The sequence below is a fragment of the Xenopus tropicalis genome, chromosome 1, assembly GCF_000004195.4.
Source record: "Xenopus tropicalis strain Nigerian chromosome 1, UCB_Xtro_10.0, whole genome shotgun sequence".
NCBI classification, from domain to species: Eukaryota; Metazoa; Chordata; class Amphibia; order Anura; family Pipidae; genus Xenopus; species Xenopus tropicalis.
The window spans coordinates 134,438,157-134,456,493 of NC_030677.2; the positions used below are offsets into that span (position 1 = coordinate 134,438,157).

General features: G+C 36.4%; 1 protein-coding gene across 3 annotated transcripts in view; it reads left to right on the forward strand.

The window, feature by feature from the left end:
• Positions 1 to 18,337, forward strand: part of ntrk2 (neurotrophic receptor tyrosine kinase 2) — a 122,542-nt gene that overhangs the window by 23,460 nt on the left and 80,745 nt on the right. For 2 of the 3 annotated variants that reach the window (NM_001079185.1, XM_012965742.3), the window contains 4 exons: positions 10,546 to 10,682; positions 10,779 to 10,911; positions 12,844 to 13,149; positions 18,204 to 18,236. In NM_001079185.1, the coding sequence (NP_001072653.1) occupies positions 10,546 to 10,682; positions 10,779 to 10,911; positions 12,844 to 13,149; positions 18,204 to 18,236 (609 nt within the window). The remainder of the gene's footprint in view (positions 1 to 10,545; positions 10,683 to 10,778; positions 10,912 to 12,843; positions 13,150 to 18,203; positions 18,237 to 18,337) is intronic. The other variant, XM_012965748.3, reaches the window with a different exon arrangement.

The following is an 18,337-nucleotide window of genomic DNA, read 5'->3' on the forward strand; positions in this document are numbered from 1 at the left end:
CAACTGCTGCTCTCTTTCTCTATATATATAAATAAATACAAAAATTATTTCAAGACTGGCACACCCTATGTAAAAAAATCACAACTTTATTGCGAACACATTGCACAGAATTAGTGGACTAATTCTGGGCAATGTGTTCGCAATAAAGTTGTGATTTTTTTTACATAGGGTGTGCCAGTCGTGAAATAATTTTTGTATACACTTAATTTGGCAGTGCATCCCGCTATACAATTATTTTTGTCATCAGAGTGCAGACACTCCAAGGATTGAGATACATATATATATATATTTATTTAGGTGTCGGTGCTCTCATTGTGTAATATGATGGAGATTCTGTTATCCATTTCTCTCACTAAATAATGTTTTGGAGATAATATTTCTAATTGCTCATACTTTATGATGTGTTTGGGATGCTATCCCATTATCCATAAGGGGCATCACTGATTCCTTGCACCTATGAAAAATGGTCACAGTGACCTTGTATTTTCCTGCTTCTGTTGCTGCCACCTATCCTTTACATGGCCCCATACATGAATGCTGCAGGGGGAGATTGTGAACTCTATAACATGCACATTACAGAACCTCAATATTAAAATAGATGACATTGGTTAGATTGGGGCTTATGACTTGTGAACTGTCTGGGGCTTAAGGTTCATTTTATCCACCACTGTTCGGACTGCCTGCCATTCTTCATTAACCAGAACCAGTGGTGTAACTAGATGTAACTTTCATTACAATACTGTTACATTCATTTAGAAACCACAACCCTCTGCAGAAGATGAATTCTTTAACAAACCTTTATTGCAATTGGACATTAGTCAAGGGATGACTGGGCTCTTTACACTCCTGGCACGCCTGTAGATCGTCTACCTTTAGTGTTCTCCTCTGGAAACCATTTATTATGCCAAGTTTAAAAAATAAATAAAATGGGTGTAATGTTAAATAAAGGTATAGCAGGATAAGCAAATTACAGAAATTACACTGCTTTAAACTTGCACATTAGCAGCTCAGAACTTGCCTACCCCCAATAATGTCCCCTTCTAAACCTCTGACAGAGAGCACAGCAGAACAATAAATATTTTATGTTATGTGTAAATGGAGCACGGGCCACATTCGTAAGAGCACATAAAGTAATTGCTGTAAAGCACAGTAAGAAATGTCCTCGGAGGATAAAACAGAGGTCAGCAGACATAAGGTAGCTACAGTTCTGTTGAGAATTGCTCACACGTTTCTCTATTTTATATTACTGGATTCTGGTAAGCAGCACTATGTGTTTCTGAGCTACATGCTAAAACTCAGCTCCCAGTATAGATTTCTTTCCACTGCTTTTTTAACCATTTTTAACCAACTCTGCAGCTTAAGGGGCTATGTATGGAACCCATCAATAGGCCTGTCCGACCGCTATCTGGCTGAAAAACAGGCAAATATCAGCTGGCAAGTTTGAAAATCCCGTTGGTGGAGGAAAACTTCTGTGCACTGATGCAGTTCATTTGATTGGCCTCCATGGGCCCTAGTGCTTGATTCAGTTGTTGGCCCTTGGGCAAACAATTGTATCAGACTGATCTGGCAGCACATGGACACCTTTTCTTTACTTTCTGTAGGTTTATTTAATAACTCCAAGTTCAGATTCCTTGCACAGGCCTTTTCAGTGGGGTTTCTGCAGCTCATAGATGATATTTACTTAATCGTAGATGTTTGAAAATTCTTATTTTTTCTGGGAAAGCTTTCATTTTTCCATTTGAGCACAGGTTTTTTAAAATGTTTTTGTGTTCAAGCCATAAGTTGATTTGTACTTTCAAAAAGCTCTTTATTTAAATAGGTGTAACTGCCCTCCAGATATTGTTTCAGGAGTATCCAGAGCAGCAAAACATCCTTCATTCACAAGTCCTCAGGCTGGGACACTCAATCCACTGCTTCTGTCCCTTTATTGACCAGGAATTTAATATTTTGCCTTAAAGGAAAGCTATACCGCCAAACTATGTAGGTCTCTATAAAAATATATTGCATAAACAAGCTCATATGTAAAACCCTGCTTTATTTAAATAAACCATTTTCATAAAAATATACCATTTTAGTAGTTTGTGCTATTATTATTATCATTATTATTATATTATTAATATTGGGTAATCCTAAATAGAAAATTGCCATTTTAAGAATTAAGGGCCACCTCCTGGGATCATAGGATTCACAGTGCACTCAAACAAGCCAAGGCACACATACATGCTAGGCCACATGAAACAATTTTTGCTTCCATACTTCCTGTTACAGTTAGAGCTGCGTTATTTCCTGTCATGTGATCTCTGAGGGGGCACACAGCCCATCACTAAATGGTGGATCAAAGAAAAGGATGGGAACTTTATTATCACGGGGAGGTACGTTGGTTGATGAGAACGGGGAAAAAGCTGAAATTTTGAACTCTTATTTTTCATCTGTCTATACATCTGAGGAGCCAGATAATGAAGGCTTCCCTTTTAATATACCCAGTGCTAGTAATTTAGCTACTGGCGCATGGGTCACTCAGGAGGAAATTCAAAAGAGACTTGAACATGTAAAGGTAAACAAAGGTCCAGGACCGGATGGGATTCATCCCAGGGTATTAAATGAGCTGAGCGCTGTGATTGCCAAGCCTCTTCACATAATTTTTCAGGATTCGTTGAGGTTTGGCATGGTGCCGAGAGACTGGCGGATTGCTAATGTGGTGCCGTTATTTAAAAAGGGATCTCGTTCTCAGCCTGAAAACTATAGGCCTGTTAGTCTGACATCAGTAGTAGGAAAGCTTCTGGAAGGGGTAATAAGGGATAGGATAGTTGAATACATTGCAGTTCACAATACTATTAGTTTGTGCCAGCATGGTTTTATGCGTAACAGATCTTGCCAGACTAATTTAGTTGCCTTTTATGAGGAGGTGAGCAGGAACCTTGATGCTGGAATGGCAGTTGATGTCATCTACTTAGATTTTGCTAAAGCGTTTGATACAGTACCGCACAGAAGGTTAATGATCAAATTGAGGAATATTGGCCTAGAACATAATATTTGTAATTGGATAGAAAACTGGCTGAAGGATAGAGTACAAAGAGTGGTGGTAAATGGAACATTTTCTAATTGGGCCAGTGTGGTTAGTGGAGTACCGCAGGGGTCAGTCCTTGGTCCTTTGCTTTTTAACTTGTTTATTAATGACCTGGAGGTGGGCATAGAGAGTACTGTTTCTATTTTTGCTGATGACACTAAATTGTGCAAAACTATAAGTTCCATGCAGGATGCTGCCGCTTTGCAGAGCGATTTGACAAAATTGGAAAACTGGGCAGCAAACTGGAAAATGAGGTTCAATGTTGACAAGTGCAAAGTTATGCACTTTGGTAGGAATAATATAAACGCAAACTATCTACTGAATGGTAGTGTGTTGGGGGCATCCTTAATGGAGAAGGATCTAGGGGTTTTTGTAGATCACAAGTTGTCTAATTCCAGGCAGTGTCATTCTGTGGCTACTACAGCAAATAAAGTGCTGTCTTGTATAAAAAAGGGCATTGACTCAAGGGATGAGAACATATTTTTGCCGCTTTATAGGTCCCTGGTAAGGCCTCACCTTGAGTATGCAGTGCAGTTTTGGGCTCCAGTCCTTAAGAAGGATATGAATGAGCTGGAGAGAGTGCAGAGACGTGCAACTAAACTGGTAAAGGGGATGGAAGATTTAAGCTATGAGGTTAGACTGTCGAGGTTGGGGTTGTTTTCTCTGGAAAAGAGGCGCTTGCGAGGGGACATGATTACTCTGTACAAGTACATTAGAGGGGATTATAGGCAGTTGGGGGATGTTCTTTTTTCCCATAAAAACAATCAGCGCACCAGAGGTCACCCCTATAGATTAGAGGAACAGAGCTTCCATTTGAAGCAGCGTAGGTGGTTTTTCACGGTGAGGGCAGTGAGGCTGTGGAATGCCCTTCCTAGTGATGTGGTAATGGCAGACTCTGTTAATGCCTTTAAGAGGGGCCTGGATGAGTTTTTGAACAAGCAGAATATCCAAGGCTATTGTGATACTAATATCTACAGTTAGTATTACTGGTTGTATATATATAGTTTATGTATGTGAGTGTATAGATTGGTTAGTATAGGTTGTGTGCTGGGTTTACTCGGATGGGTTGAACTTGATGGACAATGGTCTTTTTTCAACCCTATGTAACTATGTAACTATGTAACTATGTAACTATATATATATATATATATTCCAGTTTGACAAGATTTTTTAAATAGGTCACTTAACATATAAACTATCTGTTGGTTAAGTATTTATTATGGGGGTATAGTTTTCCTTTAATGTTAAGTAGGCAATAGCTTGCAGTATAGTCAAAAAAATTTAGACTGTGCTTTACTTAAATTCTATTAAAATGCAGCTAAGTTATATAATATATAAGGGTTAATGCAAGTTATAAAGAGTACCGTTATAGACAAGAGTAATATAGGAAACAGGAAAATGTTTTTTTTTACTTCCATGTTTTCTCCTTCAACTCCAGTAACTTCTGACAGTAAGTAACAATATTACTTGATTGACATATACAATGTTTTTTACAAACCTACACTCCTTTAAAAAGTGAGTATGTCTTGTCAGTTAATATTAACTTATTTATTTCAAATATGCCTGGACTTTTATTTCAAAACCACTAGCAAAGTTAAAGTTTTATAGGGTATTGTTATAAAAGGTAAATTGTTTGCCACAAGTCTCATCACCAATAGCAACCAATAAGCAGGAAGCATTTGCTGGTCACCTGTTTAAAAGCAAATAGTCTGTTGGTTGCTATGGGTTACTGTACCTTGGGAAAACTTTGTGCCTTTTGTTACATATGGGGACAGATTTTTGAAATCTCAGCCTCCCTACAGCTCTGATCTGAAGTAAAATAAAAATGCACTGTTACAATCGTAATAGACAATTTTCTATTACATGCAATAGGTATAGTGCCACATCGTAATTTATCTCCAGAAGGTATCTTCCATAATGGATTGCATTTTCCAGGTGGATATACAGAGGTCAGTGGATCTTCTCTGTGAATTACACAATGGCTCATTGACTTCTAAAATAACCTGAGGCCCTCGTCCCAGTTATAATATTGCAGCTGTAGGCCAGTAGCATATAAAACAAAAAAGTACTGAAAATGACAATATGGCTTTGGAGTGGCGTGTCTCACAGTACATCACTGGTTCAACAGACTGCATTTGTTACATCTCGCTTGCCTGCTGAACTGCTGCAAACTGTATTACCTTAAAGCTTGTTTGATTTCCAGTTACAAATCATTATATATTTATTCTACATAATTTATTAAGGCATCTCGGTGCACCATACAATAACCTTACTTTCAAAATAGGGATTCATCTGAAAATGGGTTCTAAATTGGAAGCTTTTTCATAAAATATCACTATGATAGAGTCACAGGCAGATTTCTTTTATCCCAAACATCCACTGACTTTTGTTTCAGAACAGTTAGAGAACTCTTTCACTGAATTTGAGTTAAAGGAGAAGGAAAGTCATTTTGGTATTTTACTGCCAATAGATTTGTCACATTAGTGCCACCTAGAACACTATATTTATTCTGCAGAAAAATAAAATTCTGCAGAACTTACCTGAGTAAAAGGCCCTAGAAGCTTTCTATGATTTGGAGCTGCTATTTTAACTTGGTGTTAATAGCTTCCTGTTTGCAGTCTTGCCCTTATAGCTCAGATCACACATTCCTAAGGGTGGGGGGAGTGAGTTGTATGAATTCTTAAGGGAGGAGGGAACAGGAGAGGGGGGAGAACTGTGCAGACTCTGGCCCCAGAATGAAGGATTTTTCTGAGAGAGTAAGTCAGATACCCTAAGAACATGTTTACAAAAAAGGAGACAAGAAATCCTGTGTTTTTTTGATAGAGGACTCAGTGCAGCGTTTCAGTAAGTGCTTATGGCTGTATTTACATAGACTTTCTGATAAAGCTTACTTAGTGTTTACCTTTCCCTCTTCTTTAAGGTACTATACTTAGTTTCTAGGGCTGTCATTCGGAAAGGTGATGTGGCAGACTTAAGGTGGCCATACACGCACCGATATTATCGTACGAAACCTCGTTTCGTACGATAATCGGTGCGTGTATGGCATGTCAGCGAGCCGACCGATATCGCAGGAAGCTGCTGAAATCGGTCGGCTCGCCGATCGGCCAAGTTAGAAAATTTTGATCGGGCGCCATAGAAGGCGCCTGACCAAAATTCTCCCTTCAGAGCTGAATCGGCAGAAGGAGGTAGAAATCCTATTGTTTCTACCTCCTTACCTGCCGATTCAGCCCTGAATGGTGTGTGGCGGATCTGACGATGTTTCGTGCGACCGATGGTCGTACGAAACATCGTCGGATCGCCACGTGTATGGCCAGCTTTACTCCAACCATGGAGATATCCAAAAAGAATGACCCTCTATTATTATATTTCTTCTAAATATTATTTCAAACATTTAATTCTTCAACAATTGGATATTTATTCTTGGGCTGCTCTAATTTGTGATATAATATGTATAACCTATCAGTATTGTATTACATGCATAACAAATAATTCTATTGACAGCCCTTTCCCGGTGTATTTTATGCTTTACCTAGTGTTTTTCATTCTCTCTGTTACCTCCCTTCATTCCTTCTACTTGTCACTGCAGAGATGGAAAGGCAGTTAAAATGTAATTCTAGTTCTTGCTTGTTTCTATGGAAACGGGATACAGAAATGAATAAACTAGTCATGTGGGGAAGTGTTCTTGATCATTTCCTTGTTCTTTTCTGCCACCCCTAGCATTCAGTCTAATGATGTTCGTGTTTCGATGTAATTAAAATATACTACATTTCAAAATCAAGGGTAAAGCTGCAGGTGTAGTAGATACAGATATACTCAGTTGGTAATGCAGCGAAATTACATTTTTCTGAATACTTAGAAAGTGAATGAAATTTAGAAGAGCTTTCCTCTTGCCCCTTACCTTCCATTTTCTACAACTCTTATTTTATATTAAGCTAAAATGGCTGCTGCGAGTTGCACAATCCCTCCACCCCCACTGACTGCAGTATTAGCTACTGTACAACAAATGTACAGCTATAGATGATTGACTCAGGGACGGAATAGCATTATATGTTGCAGCATTTAACGACTGCACACAAGCACTGCTGTTTTTTTTCTAATTTACCAGCACTACACCCAGTCTTTTATAAGCACTGAAGCCTCATATGATACAAAGCTCTACCAAACAAAACTACTGGCAAATAAAAATCTAAAAATCTGGTTTTCTGATGTTCTTCTCTATAAAGTGAAAGAGTACTTGGCAAAACATGATTTTTGTGATTGCATGGCCCCTATATTTAAACTATGGACTGAGCTGTGGTAGCAACATAAACCTTGGGCACCATTACTACATGGCTTGGCCCTGCTGAAAACTTCTTATTACAGCACTAACTGGCTGAAATACACAGGCTAGAAAGACTGAAAGTAACCTGAAGGACAGATAAATGAAAGTTCAAACTGGGGGAATCTGAAAGGGATTGTATACTTGCGGTAACACAGCATTCAGCTCATGTAATCAAAATGACCTGGTCCTCACTGAACTGAAATAGCCAATCTAATATATCCAATCTTTAAAACTCCAGGACACTTTAGAATATTGTATAAAGAAAAAAAAAATTATTAGATATCTGTTGATCTTTCTGAGCAACTGTCTCAAGGCAAAGAGAAAGGAGCACACTATTGCTCTGAAACAGCAGTACTTTGAATTTTTTGCAAGATTTCTCTTCAGAGGGATTCCCACCAGTTAATGTCCCAGATCATCTTAATGGTTAAATATGCAAATATCTATATATTTATAGTTTTTTACATCATAATTTCCCTTCTTTAGTGTTGTTAATATATTTCCCTTTGTTTTCCATTGTCATCTTCTGTAAGTCCAAACCAACCATTAGTGGATTGTCCCTCCACCTCTCCCTCTGCGTGTGTTATCACATACATCCCTGATCCTACTTATTCTGTCCAAGCAAAGTATTTTTTCCCACCAGTGTTTCATATCCAAAAGCAAATCCAGACCAGTAAGCTACAGCTTCCTTTTTGCTTTAATGAAACACCATTCATTTTAGCATTGTATTGAGGACACATGGGTCATTCATACTGAGCATATTTTTGAGAGATTCCATAGTGAAAATCAGGGGAGATATTTTTTGTGAAGAGATTTTCAACGGTTTTGCTTAATTTTCTGAGTGAAAATAAAATATGTTAGCCCCAAGTACAAGTGGAGTGACAGATATTGCAAATGACCTTGCATTCCAAGCATTGCCCTTCTGAGGATTTGCACCTTCCGACTGTAACTAAATTCAGCTGAGAGAGCTTTCAACAGTGGTGTTTCCCCTGACAAATTGCCCCTGAGGAATTGCCCATTGCACTATTATTTATTATTATTATGCTTTATTTATATAACCCTGACATATTCTGCAGTGGTTTACAGAAATTATACGTCATTCATGTAATCCCTGCCCCAGGGGTTTAATATCACACACATTCATACACACACTATAGTCAGCTTTATCAGGAGACAGCTTACCTCATATGTTTGAGAGGAAACCAGAGAACTTTAAAGAGATTCTGTTATGATTTTTATGGTATACTTTTTATTTCTGAATTACACTGTTTACATAGCAAATAATTTGCTCTACTATTTAAAATTCTATTCTTGAACCAACAAATGTATTTTTTTATAGTTGTGAAATTGGTGTGTAGGCAGCCATCTCAGTGCATTGTGCCTGATTCTGAACTGTCAGAAGGAGCCAGGGCAAGAACTTGCTTAGAACTGCTTTCAGATAACCTATTGGTTTTCCTACTCAGTGTTACTGGAGGAGTCCCAAGCAGGACTTGGATATCTTACTATTGAGTACTATTCTGATATCTACCACTTTTAGCAATACCGGTGCCAGGGAACTGTTATCTTGCTACTTTCCCATTGTTCTGCTGATTGGCTGCAGAGGGGAGGAAAGGGAGGTGGATGATATCACTCCAACTTGCAGCTCAGCAGTAAAGTGTGACTGAAGTTTATCAGAGCACAAGACATATGGCTGTGGCACCCTGGGAAATGAAGAATATGGTTAGCCCTGTGTGAAATTTCAGAATTAAATATTAAAAAAAAAGCTGTTTGCGCTTTTTAAAAATGGATTTCAATGGAGGATTCTGCTGGAGCAGCTCTATTAACTGATGTGTTTGTATATTTGTGAGACAAATATACAAACTTCTTGCCAGTAGTGCCCTGGCTAAAATTGAACTTAGGACCCAGCACTGCCAGGCAGCAATGCTAGAAATTGCAGCACTATAAATACTGTGTATTAATGAGGATGAATACCATTCAGTAGATCTCTCTGTTCATTCTTCTGATAGTTTTTCATTTTGTGGTTGCACATTGATCTCAGATTTCACATGAGACCTACAGACAGGAATTTCCACAGCCGGAATGTGTGAACAAAGCATGGGCCTGTTGGTGGTTTTATAATTCAAATTGATCCTAACCTCACACAACCTTACTTAATCTCATTGTTTCTGATGTTTTATTTCTATATAAACATACATTAAAGTGACAGTGCATAGAAATATTTAATAATTACTATAAGTAGTATTATCACATGTGAGGAATCCAGATGATCACATGTTTATAGCAATAGAATAAGGGGTTTTGTGTTTTTAACATATAAAGGGTGGTTCCATATTGTTTATGTACAAGAAACATTTAGTGGCACATTTACTAATCCACGAACATCCGAAAAGCATCCGAATGCGTTTTTTTCGTAATGATCGGTATTTTGCGACTTTTCCGTAAATTGTTGCAAATTTTCCGAGCGCTCAATAAGAAAAGTCGCAACAATTCGCGAAAGTCGTAATGGCTATGAAAAAGTCACGACAATTCACGAAAGTTATAATGTCTATGAAAAAGTCGCGACAATTCACGAAAGTCATAATGGCTATGAAAAAGTCGCAACAATTCACGAAATTTGTAATGGCTATGAAAAAGTCACGACAATTCGCGCAAGTCGTAATGGTTACGAAAAAGTCGCGACAATTTACGAAAAAGTCATAACGGTGACGAAAAAAATCGCAAAAAATACGAAAAAGTCGCAACATGTTCGTATTCCAATCCGAATTTTTCTCATTCGGATTCGTGGATTAGTAAATCAGCCCCTTAGAATCCCTATAGGATTGTTTAGTCATCAGCATAAATAATATATGCACAGTGTATATATGAAGTTGGATTTTAAATGCACCTCCAGTACAGATTAATTTCTTCCATAAGAACTTTGGTTCTAGTCGTTTACCAGGATTAGAGTCTCTGTTTCCTCAGATCTAGTTCTGAGATTAATTTGTTCATGAATAATATTTGGAAATGGATTTTCTAAATAAAAGCAATTCATTTAAATCCCCAGGTTCTCATTTTTAAATGACAAACTGATCTTTGCCAATGATTTATAATTTTTAGTTTTATATATATTTATATATATTTAGTCTTATATAACTTATATATTTGTGTATGTCTTCTGCAGGGTTGCCTATAGTAAATGTGAGTACATTAAATATCACAGTTCTTGAAGGTAATGAGACAACCTTGTTCTGCGATGCCAATGGACTCCCAGACCCAAATGTTTCCTGGGATATCTCACAGATCATTTCAAAAAGCTTGGTAAGCATCCATACCATACACTGTCTACTCTGACATATTCTTACAAATGAGAGAAATATTATACAGAATTAAAACTTTTTCTTATGTTAACTACAGAAAGAAACTACAAAGCGTCCAGCCTTGCTTACCCTGAAAAATGTAACATCGATGGACAACAAAAGAGTCATTGTATGTGTGGCAGAAAACAGCGTGGGTGAAGATCAAGTCTCTGTGGAACTCAATGTACACTGTAAGTGAGATTCAAATGTAAATATATGTCATATAGAGAAGATAGCTGACTGTTATACAGAGCTACAATACTTACAACTGTGCCTATGATTGTGTTGGGAGACAATCTAAATAAAGATATTACTTTTTAGAACAAATTAGCAGATATCTTCTAGTGGAAGCCATATCTGTTGAAGTCTTAATATGAGGGTTCAAGCAGCAATGCTAGGTTTGCATGGCAAGTGCATGTAGTCACCCACTGGCTGCTTACATGCGTAGGGGCTACCAAGTAGGGGTATATGAACCGTGGGTAAAAAAAATTGTCTCTTTGTTTTTGCAATTTACACCTTGCCCTTAGCAAATGAATTCTCTATTGTGTAAATAAAAACATATGTATGGAAAAAGGAAAAAAGTAATACTAAATACACTAGAAGAAGTTATAGTAAAATAGAAGTGTTTTATACTGACTGAAAGAGGAGGGTCAGCTTGAAGGCCAATTGTAAAGATGGTTAAAATAATTATAGCATAACATAAAGAATGTTAAAGGAGACATAAACTCTACCACTGGGGCACCTTAGAATGCACAGATCTTCATTTCTTAAGGGTTGTGGATGCCTTGGATTGATCATTTGCATTTTTAACATTTAACATTTTAGTTTTCCTTTCCTTTTTTATTGGAATTCCTTAATTAAATGTTTAATGTTTATGTAAAGCTTATGTGTTATGAGGCAGGATGCAGGTCTTCCTTTAAAGCAATATAACCTTTTTTCCTTCAGAAAAGCAAGAATAGAATGTACTGGGATAATCTCTGGGTTTGCTGTATCCAGATAGTGGTTGCTAGGTACAGAAATTAATTCTTGTAGAAAGATAGTTTTACACTTATTTATTTTAATTCACAATGGTACAAGTGATGGTACAACTGTACCAAGGGGACCCTGAAAAACACTGACCTTCCCCCCACCGTGGGTCACAACTCCTTTTCCACACCATATGTGTCATCCCTAAAGACCCACAACCCTGTTCCTGGGGGTCTGTTGTTGTTGGTCATGGGCGCCACCTTATTAGGGTATATGAATACACAGATATGCTTGCTGAAATATGTGTCTAATTTTAAATGCACAAACATTTTACTTAACAAGTGAGGTTTTGGCCCAAACCTTAAAGATGAGGAAATTCTATTGCTATTATAGAAATCTGCATCAGAGAGTCAGTTTCATCAGTCATGGCTAAGACTCAGGATGAAAACTTTTAGACTTTTAAGTACAGTTTCATCAGATAAAGTGTGGCTGCTGGTACAGATTTCCTAGTGCTCTCGGGAGTATACCTATAATTACATATACTGGTATTTTTAAATGAGCTGTTGTAATTACTACAATTCCATTATCTAATTAGCCAAATACATTATGGAATAGTTATCTGGAAATAGGTCTATTCACTTTTCTTTTTCAGTTATTTATAAACCAGTGTTATAGATGTGTATTTTAAAAATATCCAAATTCATGGTGATATAAAACTAAATACCACATGATAACTGTATTGAAGTTGAAAATGGAACTGAATTAGGAGAAAAGTTTTTTCTTCTCAAATTAAAACTCATTCATAAGTTTTCATGTGATAACCTATGAGAACTTTTTCTCACTGAATTGAATCTGGCCCACTCTGAAGTAGCATCATCATTTTTAACATATTCATAAAATATAAAAGATTAATTCACAATTTAGCTCCCAGTTTGATAGTGCTTATTTGACTGTAGTGTCCTTACACTGTGGTTCTCTATATGCAACAATATTGTGCATTAGTGCAACACTGGTATGTCTAATAGGGACCCAAAAATATGTATTATCTACATATCTGGTGTTTAATAAAGAAGGTTTATCTTGCGTGGCTCTTGTATGTTATACTGTACGTTATACTGTATATATATATACTAACTTTTATTTACTTGTTATTCCAGTTCCCCCAGTGATCACTTTTATTGACTTGCCAACACTGGACCATCATTGGTGCATACCTTTCAGTGTGAGGGGTAATCCGAAGCCTACACTGCAATGGTTCCATGAAGGGAGTATGCTCAGTGAAACAGATTTCATTTGGAGCAAGATTCATGAAACAAGTAACAATACAAGCGAGCACCATGGCTGTTTGCAACTGGACAGCCCAACACATTTAAACAACGGATTTTATACATTAAGGGCTGAGAACAAATATGGAAGGGATGAACGATCCATAAGCGCTCTTTTCATGGAACGTCCAGACGATGGTGAGTGAAAATTTAATAATTAACCTGAATGACTATGTATCGTTTTGTATGGTAAAATAATGTGTCGATAATGTGGCCCATTCTAAAATTACAAATACTAGGGGACAGTGAGTTCACACATATGCTAATTAAAGTTTAATGGAAATTAATTATTGGCTAAATGCATATTGCCTTGTCCTTCATTTTATCAGTCAACTGAACCCCATTCTATATGGCACGTTCTAGTCCTAGTTTCTTCTGGCATTTTTTCAGCTGTTTGAATTTTCTTTTTATTTACCCTTTTTGATGTTCTAGAAACTTCCCCAATTTTTTGCCAAAAAAATTCTTACAAGGTTAAAGCAGTCAAAAAAACATTGTCACCTATGGGTATAGTTCTTGCTTGGCTGCGCAGAATTCTATCAAATAATATATAAAGTACAGGTATTGGACCCACTATCCAGAATGCTTGGGACCTGGGATTTTCCGGATAAGGGATCTTTCCATAATTTAGATTTCCATACCTTAAGTTTAATAAAAAAAAATCATTTAAACACAAAATAAACCCAATAGGATTGTTCTGCCTCCAGTAAGGATTAATCATATCTTAATTGGGATCAAGTACAAGGTACTGTTTTATTGTTACAGAGAAAAAGGAAATCATTTTTACAAATTAGAATGGAGTCTATGGAAGATGGCCTTCCTGTAATTTTGAACTTTCTGGATACTGGGTTTCCAATGGATCCCATACTGTAACTGGAAAAGAACAAATGTGTTAATTTTAACTTTAAGCATGACATTAGAAATCAGTAAATTATTTCCACATTCCACCCAATATTTATTGTGCTCTTTTTTTCCTGGCGTACAACTAGAAATGTACTCACTTGCATTTTGGTAATATATTGTCCAAATTTATTGGCTTCACAAGTTGTATGACAGAATCTCCAAAATTGTCCGATCTATTGCAATGAGAAATATTTTTGGATAATATCCAGTGATAGACAAGAAAAGTATCTAGTTACTTTTAATTGTCCCTTGGCTATAAGCCAGACAGATGTGGCTTTTGACCTAACAAGCTTAGTTTTGGTGATTTATGAGCAAATAAAATGCAGATTACAATGGACGTATTACTGTATAATAAAAAAGATCCCACCAGCAGCTTAAAACATTTTATCCTGTAGTGGCATGTGTAAATAATCATGACAGTTGGTGGGTTACGCTAATAGAGCCATCAAGCATTTAGGCTAATCACATTTGCATTACAGTAGGATTGCTCTGGTAACACAAGGTCAGCAGGGTGACCCAGGTCACCTAAATTCTTGAAATGAAAAAGTATTAGGTACACATTTCGGGGTGGGTAATATATAGGCATTATTACAAACCGTACCCCTTCAAAATAGCTCTGCTAAGTGCAATCAAATATATTGTGTGATGCAGCTTCACCTCAGTTGTACTGTCCTGGCCAGTACGCAGGGAAATTTCCAACACCTTAGAAGTTCTATTTAGCCACATATACACCATGTGCCCTCTAATTTCCTTTTGGTTGTGTGCACAAGAATGATCTTTTGTGTAGGTATTTATTAAAATTCGAGTTTTTTTTTACAATACAAGAAAAAAAAGTGGCAAAAAACCATGAACTTGAATATACAATAAAATCACCACAAAAAACTTGGCACACAAGAGCTGGGGATGTTTCCTGTGCAAAAAATGCACACAGGAATATTCTGTGTGTTTTTTTCTTAAATAACCTAGCGTCATTTAGTTGCACAAGTTTTGCCACTTTTGTCACCTTAAAAATTAGTAAATAGGCCCTTAAGTGTCCAAACAGGAGGGTATGGGGGCCTGATCAAATAGTACAATATGTTACCTACTATTGTAGTACAAGTAGAATCTATTTACTAAATTGTTAAAAACACATTGTCCAATAATGCTGCAAATTTAGCAGCACCAAAATTTATGAAGCCCCCATGTTTGCATAATTTGCCCTGAGATAGGTGGTTATTTACTCAAACATAAGAGCTAACAGCAGTGTTAATTTTGGCTAGTTGCAGTTTTTTGTTGCCTTCTAGGTTAGCTCTAGTTCTTGTTTGCAAAAAAAATTTTGCAAAAAAAATTGCAAAAAAAATTTAACACCATTGCAAAATACAGCAATCACACTTTAGTAATCCTGCTCCGATAATTTTCCTGATGGTATTTCTAGCACAATTCACTATTGTGCGCTATTGCACTTTAGTGATTTGCCAACTTTTCCCTATGCACTATGGGAGGACTGGCCATGTAAAAATGCCCAGTGATGGGGGAGAGCTAGTGACATAACTATATTTGCTGCTAAGGGCTGTAAGACAATTTTTGAATTAAAACAGCAAAGTTTATGTTTTGGGTAGTACCTTATCTCTCCTAAGGAGTTCTCAGTAGTTGTGTTCATGGAGTATTTTCAGAATAGTGCATGTTTAGGGAACAGGTAAGCCAATTTAGTGAATTTATTCAAATTATAAGTTACATGCCCCTAGAAAAGTAAACCAGTGGAGTAGCTGCAGTTGGCACTGGATTTAAAATGTCCCCTTTGATATTTGATTGTTAGTGAACCCCTTTGCAAAAGCCCCTGTCAATAAGGTTTGTGCCTCAGTGGTACAAGAGAAATGTTAGTTTATCTGTTACCAAACTTATTTTTTTTTTCTTTAATTATTTTAAGTCACAAGCAGGTCCATGAGGCAAAATTATCTTAAGACACAAATGTATGTTAAAGTTCCCAAGTGTGTCAACTTACTTGCTATGCTTCATTTCTTACATTGAGTTCCAAAATTAGACATTGTTTACAGGAGTGACAAAGGCCATACAAGTAATTGCACATGCTTTATTAAGCCTACTAGATACTATTATTTTTAAAGGCCTGGATTACATGTGCCATTAGACTATTATTAGACTATTAGCTATTAGTTTACTATTGCCATTGCATCAATATCATTTTTGTTATAGTAATATCTGACATAATGGCCAAGATTAAGTTCAGCGAAAAGTTATCTCTTGGTTTATTATGTCAAAACTCATGGATGATATTCAATTTGAGGAGAAAAAAGTTTTTTCCTAACTCAGTTCCAGTTTTTTTTCCATAGACTTCAATAGGGTTTTCACTTGTGTTTGGGGCAAACTCACCAATGAGTATTTTACAGATTTAATGATCCTCTTGAAAAAGACATTTAGACAAAAACAGTTAGATAAGGAGTCTGTTAACACAAAAGTGTCAGTATTTCAGGCTCATATAACATTTCTAAAGGTCAGAAAGGGCATCTTTGCATGGAAAACTCAAGCTAGTACAAAGCTAAACTGACCTGGGGGGGAATGAGGATTATCGTCCATGATGAAGAATCTTTCTTGGTTGGCTAAAAGGAGGTGAAGAGGTGCTTTCCATTCCCTGCTGTTCTGATCTCCTGGGTGGTTGGTCTGAACGAAGAGTGCAAAGGTGGCCACCTTGTATGGTATTTGTCCATTTGGTGTATAGCCATCTTTAGGAATAGAAAGTAAGCTTACAAATGAGTTTACTGGTTGATCAGAGGGTTTTTCTAAATGTATAATAACTAATTATATATATAGTAATTAAATTAGTATTGCAGCAAATAAAAAAAAGAGGCAGAAACACAAAATATTATATTATCTTTTATTATTATTATATTATATTATATGTAGTACAATAAGATATATAAATAATAATACCAGTCTACACACATTCAAGTTAGGATATGACATTTTTTGTACTTCAGTAGTGTATGTATGTATTCAAAACAGCACAAGAGCAGAACAGGGCCCAAATCCAACAGGGAATAACATAGGGACAAAGTGATACTTTTTATTAGTAGTTATATTTACAAATAACTTCAAAGACAACAGCAGGTTAGTTGGGCACACTTAGTTTTTACTATTCTGTTTAGACACATATAAAAAAGTGCCTTGTCACCAAAACTCCCCCACTTTCACCGTATCATATACCAACATAAAGTGCATAATATATACAAATAAAGAGGCTTCCCCCTTTTTCCCTTTAAAGGAACTCTCCCCTTTTACTGAGATCATAAAACATAGCATGAATTTGGCTGCATATAAAGTGCACTAATATCACATACAGTCTATTGCCGCCACATTTTGTACAAAAATTATTCAAAATGGTGTACCATAAACTGTTAATAGTCTGATTACTTCACTCCAAATATTACATCCCATCTAATTGTTTGCAGTCTCCATGGGACTTTCACACAGGCCATATAACACCAGCCACTACTTGTGTATAGTTGGCAATGAGACCTTTACCAAATGTAGGTGTGCTTAATGGTCCCTTTGATATAAATAAGGAGACTTTTGGTAGGTGATACTGCACATAATGATCTCTTAAGTTCATATTCCCATAAATGTCATATAGTTGCACAGTCTTGTCATTTCCAGACTACCTAGCATAGATATAAGTAAACTGATTCCCCCCTTGTTTTGGGAAACGGAAAGTTCTCTTTTCCTTTAATTTGCATACAATATGGTCCTGATGTTATCCTTGCCAAAAGGTATTCAAAAAGTAATTAGAGAAAAATGTGTTCATTTGTGGCCCAATATCATTTTTGTGATGGTTCAGACTGGTCACTGAGCAAGTTTCTGAAGATCTGACCAGACTCTGTAGACATTAAAGGTCATTGATCTAGTAGAACACAATTCTTTTCTCTATCAGAAGCCATTGTCTGTGGGGAAGTATAGCCATGGCATGGTTTGGTTAATACTACATAAATCTCATCATTTTAGGGGAATGTATTTAATGTTTTTTCATTATGATTAATGAAACATTAACTAAAGATGGTACTTGTAATATAGAATGTGACTGAAAAATTACTTAAAGAAAATCCTTTGGGTTTTGTATGAAGCATCTCCCAGTGGCTTTATTTAAAGGGTTTAGAAGTTGTTACATTTAGTTTTGTACATTAATTTAAGATTACAAATTATGAAACCACATGATTAAACCATACCATAGCACATATTAAACTAGATGATATTTTAGTGGTTATACTTACATTTTTTTTTTCTTTTTTGTTTTAATGTTTTAGGTAATGATCCGATTACTGACCCTGGATTTTATGGTATATAACACATTTATTCTTCTTGTATTGGGTGGGTGACTGGTAAGGGAGAGAAGAGGAACGCAAAAAACAAAATCACATTGCTTTGTATTAATTCTAAA